Source organism: Nomia melanderi, chromosome 3, assembly GCF_051020985.1.
Source record: "Nomia melanderi isolate GNS246 chromosome 3, iyNomMela1, whole genome shotgun sequence".
In the NCBI taxonomy this organism is placed as follows: domain Eukaryota; kingdom Metazoa; phylum Arthropoda; class Insecta; order Hymenoptera; family Halictidae; genus Nomia; species Nomia melanderi.
The window spans coordinates 1,960,536-1,982,475 of NC_135001.1; the positions used below are offsets into that span (position 1 = coordinate 1,960,536).

Genomic DNA, 21,940 nt, shown 5'->3' on the forward strand with positions numbered 1-21,940 from the left:
TTGCTATAGGGGAATAAGTAACGTTATACAATGCACTCCAAGTTCTCGTGGCAGTCTACGTGTCAACTCCTCGACCTCTAATTTTCTTCGCGACCGAGTTCTAACTTTTGCTATCACTAATTCGCGGGAAATTTTTTATTTTACTCTGAATAATTCGCGGGAAATCTTCTGTTCTCGCGTAAATAAAATATTGCTAATCGTAGAGTGATGTCCAGTTTAATTTGATTAATCAACAGGTTAAATCGGGGTTATCTTCAATTAGAACAGACGCGATAGTGAATTCGAATCGTTCGTATGGTACAGAAATGGAAAAAAGTGAGCTCTCTGTTTAGTTGTTTCTTTATTCAGTGGTGAAAGAGGAATGAAGACACTGCGCGAAAGCGGTGAAGAGTGCTTTCAAGTGGATTCTTATTGTCGTGTTGGGTATTAATTAACGAAGACACTTGGAACAATAACTGGCACGCGTATCGCGTCGGTCGATCTGGCGTTTAATTGCGCACGGGGTGCTTTGAATCCCGAACGAGACGAGCGGAGGCTTCAATGAAGCGGGACCGTATCGTCTGGGAAACAGAATTATTGATAGGTGATTAAACTTTTAATGTTTGAACATCGACGAGCGGGCCGCGGGCTGCATCGACAAAGCGAGATCTATTGTGATCGGGGGATTCAGAGACGCGTGAAACGGGGGAAACGGAGAATACTAGCGTTCAGACCAGAGGCGGTTTAAAAGCGTTTCATGGAGATATCAAAAGGAACTCGCGAAATAACGTCGCCGACAATGGAGAAACTCGCCGCCATTTCTTCGCAGACGTCTATTGCGTCTGCCGGCACAATGCGGGAAATACAGATTGAGTCACTGCGAACTGCCACCTCGGATAACTTCTATGCGCATTCTCTGGGAATAAAGAAAAAACGCCAAGGAACCTTCATTAAAAACAAGTTCAATGAGCGCGAATGCGCGAAGATCTTCCTGTAAATACTCTCCCTCGCGAGAACTTCGAAATTTCATCAGTCGATCACAATAAGCGTATTCTAAAGGTAATCGTAATAGCTTCACAACACGCGGATTAAAACTGATATCAATTCTACCATTGTTCCATACACAATATCTTTAAACGATGAACTTCAGTTCAACAGCCGTCAACACGGGCTTCTATGAATCATCGATAAAATGCTTGTAAGTATCTCGCTACGATATTTCATGTACAATTAACTAAAAGATTTGATTTCCTAATATCAACATTACTATTATAATTCAATTATAAATCGTAACCGATAAAATCAATGGTCTACATTGTATATTGAAATAACGCAGCAAAGTGCTATTCCATTTTCTCGATGGATGATCGACGAATCAAACAGTACACGATCAATCATTCAATACCGGAATCAATCGGCACGGTGTAATAAAAGTCTTTCGAGCTCATTCCGGGCAACCCAATTTGGTCGGCGCGGCAGATCGACTGGCGTCGAAATATTGCATGAAACCATGTCAAAGGGAAATGTCATTGCTGTCGGTGGATGATCAGATGGCATGAATAGTACATGACGGTCGCGTTATTGTCACAGCCATTCAATTTCTCATGGGCCCGATTGCACTGGTCTCTACTCCGCGGAACAAGATAGAGAAGAAAAACTAGAGACGAAAACGAGCCGAAAGCACTGACCTCGAGGAAGTCCTTCACGGTGGTGTCGACGACCATCAGAGGCCGTTGGATCAGGTGCACCACGCCGTTCCGCACCGGGATGTTCGCTTTAACGATCTCCGCCAGCACGACGCCGGTCATCGGATGACTCGCGTCTCCCATCAGCGTATTGGATTTGACGTACACTGAAAATAACGTGTTCAATTATACGTCGGACGATGTATTGCGCGAAGAACGTCGAGCGGAATCGATTACACGAACGGAACGGGGCAGATGAGATCTTCGTTAAATAATTCGTTTTCATGATTTAACGCCCGATTCGGCCGACTTTTCATTTATATTCCCGACGCGGCGCCACGTCACTCGTTTATTGCGATTGACGATAAGGAGTAATGGCCACTGATAATACGGCGAATTAATTGTCGGAGGAGTTCTTAGCTCTACCAGCGAATATTTCAGGTTTTTCGAATGATAGTGGTAGCTTTGAAATTCGTTGGATAATTTTTATCGGTTTCATTAGTGTTTTTAATATTACTGAGTACTGTTTTAACACTTGAACTACCACATGGGTCGGTATGACCCATTCTTGATTTCTTTTTATATAATCATTGAGAAAGTACAGATGTTTCTCTGAGAAATCGTTAAAGAAGCTGAGTTGGTAATACCTACACTGAAATATAAACCAATTGAAATCTTAACATGTTCGCGAACATGAATGCTACAGCATTTCCATTCGGATGCAAAACGACATGAATGTTATTATATTGAAATTTATAAACCACATTGTCATGAATTTAATACTATATATCCTTCATTTTGGGAAATTATTGTGCAATTTAACCCTTGGAGTACGATCTTTACATTTTTTCTATTTTTGCGGCTCATTAAAATTTGTACTGTCCACGAACACGTTAATAAATACACAATTACAAGTTTTATAAAGAAATTTGGAAAAGTCAATTTAAATGCTTGGTAGTTCTAGTGTTAACGTGTTATTAGTAAATAATTACTTTTGAAATAGAATTACCTTTATCGTTTTGCTTGAGGAAGCTAACGGTGACCTTGGCGTTGTCAGTGAACGCGAGGGTCTTGTAGGGAACATTGTCAGGTGTCGGTGATGTGAAGAGTACGTGGTTAGGTATCACGTGTCCATCGATTACCAAGTGGTCCACCTTCTCTGGTCTCGGTATTGGCTGTAATTAATGGGAAAAACGTATGATTAAAAGAGGAAAACGAAGAAAATACGGTATCGCAACGGTTGAAATGACAATGATTGTTCGTCATCTAGCTAGCATGAGGTCACCAAAGTACCAGCGAAATTCTTAAGCCCTCGACCGAGCAAATTACCATAGCCGCCGGATTCCTGTAGCATTAAACATTCCGCCGTTTCAAACTCGAACTAGAAACTTCACCGAATTGTCCCCGTTTCTCAATTGTTACAGCGTATTAAGTCGGCGAGGAGAAGTTCCAGTAGTTATGAAAGACCACTTAATATTGATACAGTTATAGGCGAAACGTAGGCGGCCGGTAAACTTCGACTTTCTTTGTTCGCCGCCACGCGTACGGATTACCGGGCACTCTAGTTCTCGTTCAACTGCTCGTCAATTGTACGGGTTCCCGTTCAAAGTTTTTAGTAATTGTACGGATTCCAGCTGAAAGGGTTCCGTCAGACTCCAAGTTCCTAACTCTACAAATCCAAGATTGCCCAGCGTCGACGAATGTTCATCCTATCGAGCTCCGAAGTAAATCTTTCTGATCCACGCAGAAACAAGATTTCCGAACGTTAAATAATTTCAACTTGTGTTTCGTTCCGTGGAGCCGTCACTTTGCAAGTAAATCAAACTGCAACGTTACTAAATTATGTAGATATACAGTAATCCTAATTATTCAGCCAACCAACAGTTTAGAATCACGTAAATTTCGGGAAGCAGAACATTTCTAAGAGAAAATACCTTTAGAGTAACTAAGGAAGGTTTCATCAAAAACTTGTAAGGAACATGTTTTATAGTTTGTATTATTCTTTTCTGTCGAGGAACGGATATTTTTCTTCAAACTGTCTTTTCATAAAAAAAGACGCCTTTACTTTTAATGATACCTTGACATATTCTGGACACCCTGGTTATTAGTTTCTCGAGTGTTTATAATTTTCTATCTTTCCTATATGTAATGCTCAATTATTAGAGAAAGAATCACCGGTTCCTGCATAAACCGACAACAGAACATCTTTCCCTTAGTAGGAAAGTTCATTCCGAGCATTGCCTTGAACTGGATGTACTACCTATATAAGAGCGTTATGGACGTAAGAACTAGCTGAAACATCTAAAATCATAATATAGCGTGTTAACATCTTATGTGATAACAAACGATCGTTTCAAAGTTAATCGGTATATTCGATCACGACGGAAATCAGCAAGTGATTCCAACATTTTGACCTGTGGTGTATGTTTTTACTCGTTTTCTATTTTCTTTAATAATATACTATTATATTTAATAGTATATTAATTATATTTAATAGTATAAAAATAGTATAAAAACTACACTGTTTTTATTCGTTCTCCACTAAGTAGTCAATTGTATTTTCATCCCACAATATCGAATCCTAAGAAAATTGTGTATCATAAAGTCAGTGCTCTAGAATTAGTATTCGAGATGATTAATTACCGTACCAACGACGAGATATATTTCTGATTTAATCACGCGCGTTTCCCTGCCACGGCATCGTAGCCCTAACTTCGCCAGCCTTTGCGTCCCCCGTTCCACTGGCTGCCGATTGTTTCGCCGGCATTTTGGTTAACTCCGACACACACGCGGGGTTCATGTAAACGGCGTCTAATGCGGTGTAATCGCGTAAAACCGGCAGCAGGAGAACAGGCAACGTCAAAGACGCGACGTAAGGGCGCAGCCCTGCGTAGCCATGGGTAACGGGAACCAACGAGCCGGCTAAGGGCACGAAATAAGCATCAGCCGAGCCACTGGACCGTTGATTGCATGCTTCTTGTTACCGACACTCGGGTAAAGGTCGTTCCGCCGTAAAGGATGGGACCGGCGCGTGAGCGATTGATTTCCGATCCCGTGATAAGACACGGAGGGAACGCTGTTGCACGCGATTCGTATTAACGGCAGGCGACCGTACATACAACGGTTCTCGCGTTACAGAGATAAAGCATGTTTATTGCTCGCAGAACAACGTGAAGTTTTCGGGATGTGTGGAGAATCTTTGAGTGGAAATGTATTAGAGGCATATTATACAGGTGAGTTTTCGGGATGCATGGAAAATCTTTGAGTGGAAATCTAGTAAAGGTATATTATATAGGTGAGGTTTCAGGATGCAAGAGAAAATCTTTGAATGAAAATATATTGAAGACATTATATAGATGAGTTTTCAGAATGTATGGAGAATCTTTAAGTAGAAATGTATTAGAGGTATATTATATTGGTGAGTTTCCAGGATGTGTGGAAAATCTTTGAGTGGAAATGTGAAAATATATACAAGAGGCACTTTATATAGGTGACCCTTGAAATTTTCAGAAAATGCACAGAAAAGTTTTGCCTAGAAATATATTAAATATAAACTATTTTATAGTTTAAAATATTACTATACTATTTTATATATATAATGAATCATGAATATGAATCATGGAGCATTCAGGCTTTAACTTTCCTGTTAATTGTGAGTGTTTAAAGTAGGATGTTTAGTTGTTTGTTATTGAAGAGGTGTAAGGATTTTGTTTTAAAATAGTGAAATAATAGGTTATGATTTGAAGGAAGGGTTATGGTAGTTTTCAGTGGATAAACAGAGTGAGACGCGTTACTTCTTTGACACGTATAGATCGCAGATTTTATGCATTCGCAGCGTACAAGCACGTGTCAAAGTTCTCAATGGAAAATATGTGCTTCGAATTCATTTCAGTGAGCAGGACAAGATTCTGTAGGTTCTAAATTTGAATAAGTATCTGTAGTTTGTGTTGAGTGCTACTGTCAGAGTCGATACACGTGCTCAGTGTGAAAGACAGTTTGAGAAACAGAATTGACGCTTGTAGTATCTAAACTGGATATTGTTTCTAGGGAAAGGAAATACAATGGAAACAATCTTTAATTTAGATACTCTGAAACTGTGGTTGGAGTAGAAAGTATTTTCGTCGAGTAAAACAATGAACGTATATGATGCAACCAGAAGATTTAGTATATATTTAAATAACTAAAAGCAATGAAAAAATGTTACCAGTTTATATATACATATATACATAAAACAATATTTTATATATATATATATAAACTTATTGTTGTATTACCAATTATCGGAATACAAAGAAGATAAAAATCGTTATTAATTAGATGAATTAACCTAGTAATATAATTAAATCAAACACGGTTTGAAAGAAAGAAGGGAGGAATTTATTTATAAAGAAATTTACTTTTTTCATATACCATGGACTCCATTGTTAAAATAAAAACACAAAAACTGTTCCAAACATCATTGAAACTCCTTCGTTTCAGCGTTCGATACTTGTACAAATCCGATAAATGCACAGAATCTGCAATCTAGTTATATAAGTAATTAAATAACCGATCATCGAGCAAGTGAAACGAGAATAAACAGATCACGCCAGTCGAGTCGAATGGATTGTTCATGTTCAATTGAGCAGAATGTCTGCTATCGATGATCAGACAAGTAGAACGACCCAGTGTTAGTCAGTCAAGCGAAAGGGCGGCGCCTTAGTAGCCGCAAGTGCAGAATACCAAGTGCGCGATTAGAATTATCCATCTTGAACTAAGTACAACAGAGATTTATCCGTGGTAAACTTTGTTCTAAAACATGTCCACAATTTCAAGCCTTCCGGCGTTATGTCACAAGCAAATTGAATTTACAGTTTCTTGCCTCTATACTATCACAATAATGGTAGATTACAATTAACAGTCTGTACAACAATTCGATTGTAATAAAACAATCGCTGTTGTAATAAAACAAGCATGAAGCTCAATTAACATTAAAATTACCATGCCTGATTTCTTTTATAGTACCCAGAAAGGTATAAATGCTTCTCTGAGAAATCGTTAATATTAAAACTACCGAGCATTTAATACGATTAACATGTAATCCCTATAAAAATTGTAACGACAGATCATTTTCAGTTTCAAACCACTGATTATAGTAATCAAGAGAAACTACTTATTTTCAAAATCATTTCAACTATTCAATGCTTTGAAGATAATAATTGCGATACGATAAAACTGAAATTAGATATTTCGACTGGTACGGTAGGTGTAGTGTTAAAGAAGCTGATTCAATGATACCACTGAAACATAAGCCAATTAAAATCTTAATAAACACACAGTTATAAGGTTGTACAAAGAACTTTGGAAAAGTCAGTTTAATACTAGAACTACCAGAGAGGTCAAAATGACTCATTCCTCACCGCTTCTTTAACAATGATCGAAAACATAACAAATAATTCTCTGAGAAATTACTACAAATTGATTCAACAATAGGCAAACTGAATTGTAAATCAATAGAAATCCCAATAGTACTGTTGGAGTTTCCACAGAAAAATTTCAGAAAGTCAATTTGACTGTTCGGTAGTTCTAATGTTAAGCACAACGAACCTGTTAACGATCCTTCTACGAATCCACAAGGTTAATTAGGATTTCAAGCTTGACTTTCACAAAAGCCAAGAATGAAAAGATATTCTATATTCTTCGCGTAGCTTTATAATAGCGATTCAGTCGGACGTTGTATGAAGACAGATATTCGAACGTTTTATATCAAATTCACGGCAAGACTCGCAACAATTCACTATTAACCGGTGAATTTTATTTCTTTAGCGCATCCCCGGCAAATGGACAGAAACGATGGGGAGGGGACAGGTTGGAAAGATAAGAGAACAAAGAAGTTTATTTCTACGAACGGCGGTGCAGGCAATTTCCTTGCAGCGAGGGAACGGGAGACGGGAAAAACAGGGGGAACGAAATCGTTTCGTCGGTAACTGCGTTACGTGATTACATCTTACATGATATCGTGAATAATTCCGTGAAGCTGGCAGGCACGTACTGCGAGCAACCTGCATCCGGAATTAGCTCAATGAAAGAATCCATGAGGTCGAGGGGGGCGAGATGCCAGAGGAACTAAAGTTTAGGCGATACTGGAAAGCACCGGGACACGCGAGAAACTAGAACAAAAAGATGGCTGCACGGTTGAACTGGATGTGATGTTGCCATTGAATGTTCAGCGCAATATGGCGGCTGCGAACTGCGTAAGCGTATACACCTGACCCTCAATTTACGTGGACTTTCTTCACGCTAGCCTCTTTTTTTACGGGGTAAATTGGAACACTATTTACGTGGTAGTTTTTACGCGATCTGAATTTACTAAAATGTCATTGTTATTATTTCTTTTGTTAAGCTTATATATTTGTTAAGCTATAGAAATAAATATGTATTTCTGAAACTTATTCCAGCTTTTCTCTTCAATATTTTGTTTCCTCTTGCACCAACAGGCTCTATTTACGCGATTTTCGTTCGCGTAAAACGAACCCGTGTGGAACGGATTTTCACGTAAATCGAGAGCCAGGTGTATTTCGACTATGGTAAGGCCGATCGTCAAGCTGGTAAATTTTGTACGGCTCATTCAAATTAGTTTGTATAGAAAGATTAGAATCCAAATGATAGAGAAATATCGTTTATGAGAATTTGTATACAAATCAAATTGTAATTTGACATAATGCTAGTTTTAGAATATTAATCTATGGAGATAAATAAAAAGAAGTTGATTTGTTCATGTTGTCAAACGGTAATGCATACTTAATGGTTTGCTAGTTAATTTTCGATGTTGGAGGCATGTGTTAGAATACTGTTTTTTTATATTTGTTAACACTAGAATTATCGAGCAGTTTAATATAACTGATATGTAATCAGTCGAAAAATTATAAGAATAAATTATTTTCAGTTTCTTCGTATATTGATTCTAGTATTTAAGTGAAACTATTTATTTTCAAAATTATTTCGAATATTCAATGCTTTTAAGATATTAATAATTATGAAGAAAACCAAAACCATTTTGACTTGTTCGGTAGTTCTAATCAGTTCTAAGGTTTGCAGAATCACTATCACTATTTAGAATATTTTTACGTAAAAATAGAAAAGCGTAAGTTTCTAAATTGAAACGAAAGAAACGAACGTTAGCGTTCTTTGAGTTTTAGCAAAAAGTGGTGGTACTCAAACTGTTAATTCATTCTTTACAGTAAATCCTAGAGGCAGCTTGAAATATTAAGTAATCTACAGACTCTTCAAGCTCACAGTACAAAAGCAGGTAAATAAATTTCACGGCTGCGAGAGTCATGTAAAATCCGTTGAATCCGTTCCAACGAACGGTAGATACTTCATCGGACGGTGAAAAGTGCTCGACAACAGTCCCCTTTTGTGCCGCGTTCCCGAACAAATTCCCGCTCTGCTCGAGTGTTATCCCGATCAACTTTCTTTCGGACTTTCACGGGCGGAACTTCGTTTTCGGAAAAACACAAAAGCTATTCGCCGAGCTAGTTCCCACTCTCCGTTATTAATTCGACCCTTCTTTCTCCCCGGGCTGGCGGCGGTAATGGCGGCCATTGACGAGCTCACATTCGAGCGAAGAAAGCTCCGGTTCCTTGCGTCCCAGCATTGAGGCATCGATGTCGTTCGGTTGGAAAAGCCTCGACGACGAACCGCGCCGAGTGCTTTTCGATACGGTTCGATCGCTCTCACCGTGAACGAAACGAGTCCTTTCAGGCCCGAAACTCGATTCTGGCCTTTCCCTTTATACCCAGCCCCGTCGCGCCACGTACACAACCGCACGCTGTGATCGCAGTACGAATGCGTATCCGATATCTCGAACGTGTACCATGAAATCCTGACGTGGAAGCTGTTTCACCGAGCGACGAGTAATTCCCTCGAATACGATGAATCCCTGTGATCACTTTTGCTTCTCTTTTTACTTTACTCTCATATTAAATCGGAAGTAAATTCATCTGAATCGTCGATCTTTCGTTTTTACCCTTTTTAACCTGTCTGTGTCGTTAACTAGCATAATCCGCGTAAAACTGTTGCTTATCACTGAATTAAGTTTTTGAATGAGTCACTCTGACCCATTTGGTAGTTTTAGTGTTGATTGTTATCGACAGTTTGAAAAATTTTCAGTTGAGCAGCTCTGAATTATAAAGTAAGCTCCAGGTTTAGAGCGAAGATGCAAATTAGGTTAACTTTCGAGCAAGAAATTATCCTAGAACCTTCACCAGATATAAATTTGCTTATCAGAGCATTTTATGGTACTATATTATTCCAACTAAAAATAGTAAACCTCTATCAATCCTTTATACCGTCAAAAATCCGCAAAATCTAAATATTTCCCGTGTTATGTCCCTCGAAGACATAATATTATTATTCCAACTAAAAATGGTAAATCTTTATCGATCCTGTATACCGTCAAAAATCCACAAGATGTAAATACTTCCCTTGAAAACATATATTATTATTCCACCTAAAAATGGTAAATCTCTATCGATCCTTCATACCGTCAAAAATCCACAAGATGTAAATACATTCCCGAGTTACGTCTCTCGAAGACGTTTACGTCCCCTCCGTATTTGCTTGCTTATTTTCCGGAGTCGCGTCGCAAGATCCCTTCGATCCAGCTCTCTCGGCAACCCATTCGATCTCTATATTTTTCAACAGGAATTTCCTCGACCCATCAGAAGATTCTATCAGGTCATCACCGTCTGTGCGGTCGTCGTCGCGAACATCTCCGATACGATCCCTTGCACGACATCAGAAACAAACTAAGGGACTCGAGCAACTCGATTTCTATGAGTTTGGGGGTTCCGGATGGCTCGGCTAAAAGGATCAGATCGCCGCCGGGGTGGCTCATGGCACGAGGAATCGAGTCACACGAAAACCGTGATCCCCGCGGCGGCCGAGCGACGCCGTCGTTTCAGGGAACTTCTCAAAATTTGGAATCCTGCGATCCCACGCGCGCTGCGAGGTTTAGCCGTCCATTTAGACGCGTGACGTTTTTCAGGTCAGAGAAGAATTCTGTTTATACCGGCAGACAACGAGCGTTTCGGTTCAAACGGCAGTGCTGTCGATATCCGGCTTCCACTCGTCGAGGAATTTTGTTTGTTTTCTGTTACCAACTTTGTGTTTCAGTGAAATAACGATGCTGATGTTTGCATAAGTTATAATTTGATATACGATATATTATATTGTTTCTTTAATAAGTTACAATTCAATTTTCTGTCGATATCCAGTTTGAATTATTATATGTTTAACACTAGAACTGCCAGTTGGGTCAATACCCATTTTAGGTCTCTTTCGCAATTATAGGAAAGGCACAGACGATTTTCTTCGAAATTATTCAACAACTTGATCTAGATAAATACAAACTAGAATATAAGGAAATAGAAAACTCAATAAATGTGTTTCTATAAGTTTTATAAGAAGATGCAGAACAATCAATTTTACTGGTCGGTAGTTCTAGTGTTAATAACGGTTTAGGCCCAGAACGGCCCAGAAAACGGCCATTTGGCCGACAAAATCTCAAGATTCGATTATTCATATAACGAAAATTGCAGGTTACCAATATGTTACTAACTAATTCTAGCTATACAAATTGATGTTCATTAGAAAAATAACAATTCTATGCAAATAAATTTCATCTCTCCATTTATATACCGTTGGAATCGAAACGCAAAGTATCCATTGTCACCGAAAAAACTTCATAACATCCCCATAACAAAACAAAAATATAACCACCGTATATTCAGCTCTATATCTTACAACAAGGTAAGGTAACTGCAATTGCTTTGTCCAAAGCATCTTTCTGTGTTACTCATATTTTTGAAATTATTGAATAATGCCCAGAAAATTGGTCGCGCTGTGCGCCGTCACGACATGTCACCGCGGAAAACTTCCCGGCAGGCTGAAAACGTTGATTTCACACCCAAACTTTGATTGCGCGAGCGTGGAAACTGAACGGGCGCACGCGACTTTAATCGCGCGATCACGAATAACCGATACCGGGCAATTTGCCCGATCGTATCGCCGGTGGCAGTTGGCTTCGGTGAACTGTTATTAACCCGGCCGGCATATTGTAATTTAATGGCGTCGTTCGCGGTGCCACCCGACTTCGACTAATCTTGACGGTCTCGTTCGGCGCGCTTCCCGTCCCTCGGACGATTCTCGCGAGCCGATAAAACCGCCGCTAGCCGGCTGAAATTTGTTATTAAGCATTTGTTAATCATCCTTCGCGCGGCCGGGTTACCGGCGCTTGTTCCACGCGAAACGCCGCGCTCCAGTGAAACGTTTATCGCTCGTTGCATTTAATGATCTTTTCAAAGACTAGCTTTACTGCGAAAATTATTCCTCGTTTCACTCGTGCGCTGTTATCAAGCTGTGTTCGACGGTTCATTGTAAGCATCTTTAGAGATGAAAATTCTTCTTCGATTATACTGAGAACGAGGAAACGAATGAAAGTTTTGAAGCAGCTGCTTTCTTGAGTGTCGTCATCGAAATTACAAGCATGAGTTCTCAATGGAAAATACGAGCTATGTATTCATCAGTTATTAACCCTTTGCACTGTTAAATTTTTAAACCTCATCACTATATATAGGAAAACTCATATATATTGTTATGTAATATATTAAATAGATAATCAATTCTAATCAAACTTAATATATTCTTAAATCCCATGGTAATTACTAAAGTTACGTAGTTAAATGTCTGTATATAAAACCAAGGTTCCTCGTTTGCAATGTGTTAAACTAGAAACTTGTTGGACAAAATATAGAATCCAATGATTGTAATTTTAATTAAAAATATTGATTATTAAAGCATTTGTGTTTAGTTCAAGCTAATCCTAAAAATCGAACACATCATATGTTACAATCTAAATAATCTTTGCAGTAGACAGTAAGCAGATCTCACGTTAAAAGAGTATTTGCTATGCTTTCTAAAGTGTTCTAATAGAAATTTGCATTCGTATCTAGTCTACTTGGAACAGCTGGACAGTCGGATCGCGGAGCTAGAGGATTTCGGTTTCACGGGATCCGCGATCGATCAGAATTTCTCGCCCTCGGAGTGACGAGCGGGACGAGTTCCCCGAATCTTTTCAAGGCTTCGCAACAGACGATATTAAGGTACTTTGGGGATGATCGATACGGGGAGGTTGCTAAGCAGCTTACCTTGAAACCCTCCTCGACGGGGATGAGAAAGGTGTAACGTCCGTCCGCCTTGAAGTCCTCCTGCTTCCTCTCCTTGATGACCCGCTGTCTGAAGGTGCTGCAGAAAAATGGTATCCGTTAATTGAATTGAACCCAGACGTCATTCACGTTGATTACGCTCCCCCAAGCCGAAGAACGTCCCACGGTTTTATAGAAACTTCGAATTATTTACCTTCACGCGAATGTCGTGCGTGTTTTATTGTGGGAACACGTTTGTGTTCGTTGCTGTACGATTTCCTTTGTCACTGTGCTCGTTAATACTAACCGGGAATTGGATTTAAAATTCTGCACTTTCTTTTGTTCATTTAATTTTATATCAGTTCCTACATTGTGCAATTAATACATTGAATACCGCACGATTTTACAAAATACACAAAATGAAACAAATGTAATATCAAATTGTTTCATTGAATTGTTTGATTATTACTGCACGTTTATCTTGTCAAATAAAACAGCATTGTGTTAACTGGATTTTCGATTTTCATCTTTCCCTTTGTTTCTGTTTCCACTGAGAAGAATTGATCATTTTTTCATCTCTATTTTGTAATTATTTGACTGTAAGAAAAGTGCCGGTATCGTTAGTGTGAAGTTGATTTTATTATTGATACTAGGGAAATCCGAAAGGAATCTATTGGAAATAGATTTTCAATTTAATTAGGAATCCGTTAAAAATGGATCTTTAGTTCAATTGCGAATAGAGTAATCCAATTGTAAATCTATTTGCTAGGAACATTAAGGGAACCGAAAGGCAATTCATGGGAAGTATAAGTATTTGTGTAGTAAAATTAAGTTTAAAATGAAATAAGTAAAGTAAAATTACATTTAAAAATTAAAGTTGATCTAAAAATCAATATGAAAAATAGGTCGGTAGATGGGGAAGTGTGTTAAATGAAGGGAATCATATTTTGGATTAATATTTCAAAATGTATATGGAAGAATAAAGCTTTCAGTAGAGACTGAAAATAATCTATCCAGCGTTCATAATAATTTGCGAGGATACGAAGGAATTCTGTTTACTGTAGGTACATATTTCCTCGAAAGGTAGTAAATTGAAGTGGAAATAGATTTCAATTATAATTGTTCACCGATTGCGGCAGAATTCTAGCATTGTTCACGACGTATTTCCTTGAAACTATTGTTACCAGCGATCTTTATGTCACCAATTCTTTCTGAAAGGCAATCTCCGGTTTCATTGGACAGTGGGAGGAGTCCAATTGGAAATATTATTTGGCTGGAAGCTTCTTTGTGCCATTTATGAAAGAAACTTTCTCCTTTTAAGAAGATTTCGATTTGAATAAAAGAACTTTCAGCTTCTATCTGGATTAAGGAAGGCGATTCCTATTTAATAATTAACCTCTCAATAGAATTCGCAATTCGTATAGTATTTCTTACTGAATAAATCACACGTCTGATTATTCTACAAGTTACGGTGTTCTGTTAACATCAACGATAATTGCAGATACAGCATCGCGTAAAGATGGCGCGGGCCCATGGAAATGTTACATTAAAACGTAGCCGCGAAAGTATATTAAAGAAGTTCTTAAGCCCTGATGCTTTACGCTGGTAGAAACAAGCGAAAACGGTGCTCACCTGGGACAGTAAATGAAATGCAGCAAAGCTTAAAGAAGTTTCGGACAGACGAAGCTAATCCACTCAAGTTTTACTTACTCCGATGGCAGCGTACGTCGCGCGCCGCGCGCCGCGGCGTGCCTTTAAATATCGATAAAGACTTGACAAAGTGAGCATCGAAGTTAGTTGAGAACTACGGAAGTTGGTTCTATCTTCATCTTCCGGCGAACGTGACCAAACTCGCCGAGTATATTTTACTTAGGTGTTACACGGGAAAGAAAGTATTTTTGATAATAACCCGCTAATATTATCTTGTCCCGTTACATCACAGGTTAATCTTATTACGTTCCGTAACCGCCAAGAAAATTACGGTTTCTTTCGGTTGTTATCCTGACACTCTTAGCGAACTTCAGTTTTAACGAGGAATGGCGTCAGATAGTTTCCGAGGTGAACAAATTGATTTTACGAAGAAGAATGTTAACCCTTAACTCTTTGCACTCCATAGTCGCCACTCGATTTGATACAGCAACATTGTGAGGTATAATATTTAATATTCCGTTTCGTATGATGCATTAATATGTGAAATATTTAAATAAAGCTCTTTCTGTAATTTATGTACGATTTTTGGTTAAGTTAGCTTCTGGAAACGTTGACTATGTTTCATCAGAAAGTGTGCTGAGTATTTTTGATAGAAAACGCTTGTTAACGAACAACTTTTACTTAGTGGGTCGCGAATACAGCGACAAAAATTATTTTATTATTTTTATCACTGTTATTGTTGTAATATTTACAATTAACGTGTTAAATATCGTGCTAGGTCACTTCTATGAATTTCTTTTCGCTTGTTATCTACGTTACGGTATTTTTTGGTAAGTAAACTTGAAATACTTCCGGTCCATTGAGGGTTAAGTCGAAAAAGCTGTTTTTAAGGTGACATTGTTTGGAGTTTTTAACGAAATCTTCTTTATAATATTGATTTTGAATTGGCGTAAGTAGATTGACGTTTTAGTGGATAACGTTCAAATTTCGGACAGGGAGCGGGATGAATATTCATGATTCACGATAGAAAACTATCCTGCGATATTTATATAACAAGAACTTCCGTTAGAAGTGTATTTCAATGAATTCTTCCAATATGATGCGCAATCAAAGCGTGATTGTTCTCAAATGCGTTGCTGCGTTTGAATAGCTACATCGCGCCGTGAACAATGCAGCGGCACAATCGCTCGTTTCGAAGAGTGTGCCCGGCAAAAAGAAATAATGAAAGGCGCTGCGATACCAAAAGAATTGTGTAATTGCAAAAACTCGTCATTTATTTTCATAGTATAAATTTATTCCTTCCGTTGCAATCAAAATGTTTACGTTCAAACTTTAACCTGTTCAGGAACGAATTCCTTTTGAGAACAAACAAGGATTCTGCTTTTCATTTGGTTACAATTTATGTTGTTCAAACTGATACGAATCGAATGATACAAAGACTAACGGAGGCATTGATGGAAAACATACGAAGAAAAAGCAAGTGTCCATTCGATGGACGTTAACACGTTGCTACGAAAAATATCAGCCTTTTACGTATCACTTATCTTGTCTATACTAAAGATACAAAACAAGAATTATTAATTCTTTGATATGAATATTCCTATATTACCCTATTATCCAGTTATTTACGTTACGAAAAATTTGTATTCGAAATCAATTATCCTCCAAGTCATAATTATTTTCTTGTAATTTGGAAGCTCTGGTCATCGGTGACCGTGGCAGTCAAAGTGTTAATGTTCAAAATCAATTATACCGTCAGTTGCTGGGAACCTGTCACTTATGACGTCATAGGGGCGGAGACAATCGTTCCGAGGAATCCAATAGCGAGCCTGGAAACGGCTCTCCCCACTCTTTGTCGCGCGACTCGATTACTGTTGCTGAGCGCCTCAGCCAATCATGTACCAGAACCGAACATTCGCGTGGAGAAGGCGTGTGCTTTCGAATCTGACCACTCAAACGAAAGTGTCAGGTTCGCTGCAACGGACAGTACACATATGTGCTCGTACCTTGAAGAGATTATGTCCATCGTACCTATACATCTCGCGCGAAACTTTCTACCGATCGATGAAATTCAATCGAGAATCATTGGTAAACTGATTACTCACCGTACTCGATGAACACCTAAGTCGAGCTTCTCACTTTGGTTCAAAAACTCGTAAGCATTCGGGCTGGAAATCATTTCCGCGGAGTTCGATCGAACTGGCTCCAGCACTTCATTTATAACGTGCAGAATCTGTAACAAAACCGAAAAGAACATGCGTGAATAATGATTCCATTTACAAACTTCTCTCCGGTTTCTATGCTCGATTCCGCAACGATAACATTTTACGCTTCATTTGTTCGCATTGTTCACTGTTTCGCGTTCATTCGTCTCGTTGTTCCCCGCACAAAAAGCGAACGCTCTCGTAATTTAACAAGCAAACAGGTACGCGATGAAAATGTTAAGGGAACCGCGGAACGATTTACAACTAATTAAAACGGCATGAATGGGCCAGTTACAAGGCGCGTGGAGTGTATTACACCGCTTCAACGCATGCGTGTCTTCATTAAGCCCCGGTCATATCAGTTTTAATTAATCCGGAACCCCGCGGCCGTTGGTTTATTTACAAACAGGACGAAGGAAAAGTATTTCGCAATTTAAAAACCTCGAAATTAACTCGGGACGATAAATTCGCGGCGATGCTTTCGGGCTTCACGTAATCCGAGTAAGCTGCATACTGTTTCATAGCTTCGCTGGAAAACCATCGACTGATGACACCAGCACGCGAAAACACGACGGAAATTTGAAAGTAACGCGCGAAGAATCGGGCACACAGAAACTACGGCCGTGCGGCGTGGCGCGAATTTTGGGACATCGACTTCATAAATACCGACGCATTCCGCCTATTTCTACCTTCCCGTTCATTTCCACTTTCAAATTTCAATATTTGCTCGGTTCATACGTGCAGTTAGCGTTCTCGAGTTCGCACACGGGATCGCTTCGTTATCTTTTTACCAACGCAACATCATAATTACCATTATCCACCTTTAACACTATAATCATTCCTATCATCAACAACGGAAGACTACCAAAATTACAAACAGCACGATAAATCCTGTAAAATACAAAATGATTGATTAAATTCCCCAAATTCCCCCGGCCAAATTAATTTCTTCTATCGAGTCACATAACGACGAATAATTACTTTCGTCGAATTATCAGCAGCAGTAAATTACCTTAACAAAAGACAGACATTTCTATGTAACTATATAGATCCTTTTAACCTACTTAGATTATTTGAACATTAACCCTTAAAAGACAAACTCGGTGCGATTCTTTATTTAGATCACAACAAGCTGGAAAATTTCTATATTCATCGCAGGTTAATTGGATGAAACGGGAAAGGGCATTTGAAGAAAAGTTACATCGTGCAATACCGATTAAAAGTTATGACATTTTTTATTGTATCGTATATGTACAAAACAGGTGTACAGACTACTTGTCAATCGTACGGGCGTGCTTCACACACGCGTTACAGGGGATGTTGGTAGTCTTCCGTTGTTGACGATGGGAACGATTTGTCTGTGTGATTTGTAGTGTTCAAGGTGGATATTGTGTGATGAAAATTTCGAGAATGTCCCCGGCCAAACGATCTCCATCGCAACGATTATCCCAATAAGGAAATGCTCGGGTGCTGCGTGGAACGTGGCATCCCCTAATTGTTTAACCGCACGACGAGACAGAGAGAGGAAAGGAAAGAACGCTAGGGGTGACGAAGTAGGAGCGGATGCACAAAGGGGGTTTGCCATTTCGGATCGACAAGCTGAACGAGGAGAGCTCGAGAGTAAATTGCCCGCAGAAATCCGGCTCGCTTGTAAACGTGAAAGTATACAGTTAATCTCGTGAAGCCGCGAGCCGACCGCCGATACAGCCGTGGCGGGGCGGCCGGGGAGGAAGATATAGTAAGACAAATGACATCGCGGGCCAACCTGAAGGAAACGGGGACACGGGAACGATGGAGGAAGAAGATAAACTGGGAACGAGAGGAAAAAGGGACACCGAAGGATCCCTCCCCCCCTGGCCAGGGGTATTTATTCTGCGGCGGGAAACTCAACTATTTCATGGGTGTCGAGTCGGATACCATTGAAACGGGACTCGCCCTCCGCCCATCCCCGGTTTCCAGCCTCATTGGAAAAGGTGCACGGCCATTTACTATCCTCCAAGCTCGCGACCGGGACGTCCTACTTCCCCGCTATTTATCCGCTTTTCTTCGCGATCGTCGTGATTCTTTTATCTCGCCGGATATCCTTCTTCTACTCGATAACGCCGTTTTGTTCTTTCGCCGGGCTGACGGACGCGACGGCGGACCGGCTAGGATCGGGGGCCCTGGGGACGCCCGATCACTCGCGTTTTTCCTTTCGCCCCGGTGCTCCCGGTATCAATTATATTCTGGGAGGATAATAACGGAAATAGAATTGATAATGGTGTTGTTGTATTGCGAGCTTTTTTCGTAACTGTGTTTGATGTAGGTGTTAGGGTGTCCTGTTAGTTGTCTTCTTTCTTTGTTTAGTTTGTAAGATGAGTTTTAGTAGAATTTGGGAAATGGTGCTAGGAAGTTGATGCTGAACTTAGCGGGTTCAGATGAAGCATTCCTGATTTCAAGGGAAATTATTAATCCGTCTGCTAACTTTCTGTACAGATTATGGAGAAAAATCGGAGCTCTATCGATCGCTTGGATTCAACCTGAAGAGTTTCGCGTTGACACTAAAACTACCAGATGAGTCAACATGAGTTATTACTGATTTCTTCTTTTTGAGATTATTAGAAAGGGAACAGAAGTTTCTCTGAGAAATTATTCAAGAAATTGATTTAGCAAATTGAATCGTTAATCAATTAGAGTCTCGATAGATGCACCCTTGAAGTTTCTATATAGGAATTCCAAAAATCAATTTAACTTAGGTTTAGTGTTAATTGAAAAATGGGGAAAGATCGTATAGAACAATAGGCGATACGTTGCCAATTAAGACAAAGGGAGTATTAATCTTACTTACACTGGTAAGTAGAATAGAACGTTACTTACAGTGACCTAATTATTGCGAATAATGTATTAGAAACAGGAAAGAGATCGACGCGGTTGTTACAAAAATGAAATATCGATAGATTGCAAGATGAATTACGATTCAGTGACTAATGGTATATTCGGATACGTCTATCAGTCAGAATAAACCGAAAAATAGTGCACACCGTTTCTAAAGCTCGAAGCATGACATTGACGGGCGAGTGTACCGTTAAGCCGCGCGGTGTGTTTATTCCCGAACACGTATGCACATATCTAACCAGCGATACAGTGGTAAATCGTGCTCGCGAGAGCAAAACGATAAGCTGTCGATTCCAGTTTATAAAGCTCTCCTCGCAGGAATATTCTTTCCCCTGCGCGACGTACCGAAGGCTGCAGCTCCGCGTTCGATAAAGAAAGAGTGGAACGGGCGAGTGGGTGGGATCCCATGGAAAGAGAAAGAGACAGGGAGAAAACAGAGATTGCGCGATAACAAAGAAAATAGGAAGAAGAACGGCGGAGGAAGAGCCCGTGTTCCATTTATTCGGGTAGTCCTCCGCGCAGGAGGACGAAGGGTGGAAAAAAATACAAGAAGACAACGAGCTCTCGCGTTTGTATGCCAGAGTGGCTTCCTAGAAATGAATCGTTTCGCTTTGGTCTCGCGAGAAGGGAAACCAGGGCGAACTTTTCCGTGCCCCTTTGACGACCATTTATCTTTCTCACAGGACTCGAATCATTGGCGAACATAGGACCGAGGCACCGGAACGAATCCTTAATTTCTTATACGGTTTGATATATACGCGCCGAGACAAGACAGCGACTTTTAAATTCGATTGTTTTGCCAATGGCAATTTGTCGAAGCAACGGATTATTCAGGACATATACCGCGTAAACCGTGCGATTCGTTTGATCCGGTTATTCGCGTCTGTTTATGCAATTGCTTTATTTCTTTGGAGAGGATTTCCATGTAGATATGTATCAGGATAATACGAATTCGAATAAATGGAAAGTTAGTGCACGGTGGTCACCGATGTATTAAAGATAGAATGAATTATTAACGTTTAGTGCCGCGCGATTTTGCTGAGGAAAATATACAAAATGAACATAATGTGACATCAACTTATATAATTGAATTACGTTATTATTATTGCGGGTTTATCTTGTCGAATGTCATAGCATTAAGTATTACTTGTGATATAGAAAAGTTTTCGAATAATCATCGTTTAATCGAACGGATTATAGTAATTTGATTTGATTGAGGTCATCGGTGACCCCCATCACCGTGTTTTTTTTGGTAATTATTAATTATGTAATATTGAAAGGATAAATGTCAATTGAAGTATCAGTATCATCGATATTTTCAGTGGTAAGTATTGAAATGTTATTAAATATTTATATATCTTCGTGTTCTTTCAATGATTTAGTAGTTTATGAAAGATTTCAGACATCAACATGTGTTAACTGAAGTGCTCAATAACCGTAAACGTTACAGTTATGACAATGGCGATACAAGAAGACAGATTGCACTTAATAGTCCTCGGAAAAATGGCAATTCTAACAGTTCAGGTGATCAATTCTGTACATACGTATGTATGTATGTACGCGTGCACCCTTGTTGGATGAATTTTACACGGAACTGTTAGGTACGTGTGCGAAAGCTCCGTTCCCGGAACACGACATTTCTTGAGGGTGAACTTCTGGGACAACGGACGCACATCTTTCAAGGAAGGCGCAGCTATTTCTCTTCCTGCGGTTAAGAAATGGTTCTGTTCGGAAGTTCTTGTGAAATTAAAGGACCCGCGTTCCCGGCCTGTTTACTCTTTTATGAGAATATTTTGGATTGCTGGATGTAGACAGTCGCGCCGGGGAATAAAGTGGAAATGAATAAGAGAACGAATTTGGCACGAGAATGCAAAGGAACTGAGTTCCGAAGGATACTGATATTAAACTTTATGCGAGCACACGGGATTACGTATGAATATTAATGTCCTTTCATTTTTCCCCTTGAAATTTATACAGTTATTTCGGAACAGTTGAAGAATTTAGCGGTTTACAGATTACGAATGCGTTCGCATACGATATTCCATTTCTAAAACAGGAATTATCACTGAATCATAGAATGAATACTTTTCAATCATAACAATTGAAGAGATTACCCGAAGAATCGTATGGAATTAATTATTTCGATAAGTTTGCCAAGTCATAGAAGTATAGTCTATAAATTACCGCGAAAATTTTATTTGGATTCGATCGAGTCGATGCATAAATTTATGTATGGTGCCGATTTAGTATGTTTTAATTGGAAATAATTAGACCGCTGATCATCATCATCACCCGTAGCGAAATTAGAATTTCAATGAGGGAGTGAAACAAAATATTGACACTCGAAATGCAGATACAATGC

At 39.4% G+C, this 21,940-nt stretch overlaps 1 protein-coding gene across 3 annotated transcripts in view; it reads right to left on the reverse strand.

Moving 5' to 3' along the window:
- Fas1 (fasciclin 1 Fas1 domain-containing) overlaps positions 1 to 21,940 on the reverse strand; it is a 407,539-nt gene that overhangs the window by 65,088 nt on the left and 320,511 nt on the right. For all 3 annotated transcript variants that reach the window (XM_076366367.1, XM_076366368.1, XM_031984244.2), the window contains exons 4-7: positions 16,606 to 16,733; positions 12,854 to 12,950; positions 2,674 to 2,839; positions 1,668 to 1,831 (exon numbers count right to left, since the gene is read on the reverse strand). In XM_076366367.1, coding sequence (XP_076222482.1) covers positions 1,668 to 1,831; positions 2,674 to 2,839; positions 12,854 to 12,950; positions 16,606 to 16,733 — 555 coding nt within the window. The remainder of the gene's footprint in view (positions 1 to 1,667; positions 1,832 to 2,673; positions 2,840 to 12,853; positions 12,951 to 16,605; positions 16,734 to 21,940) is intronic.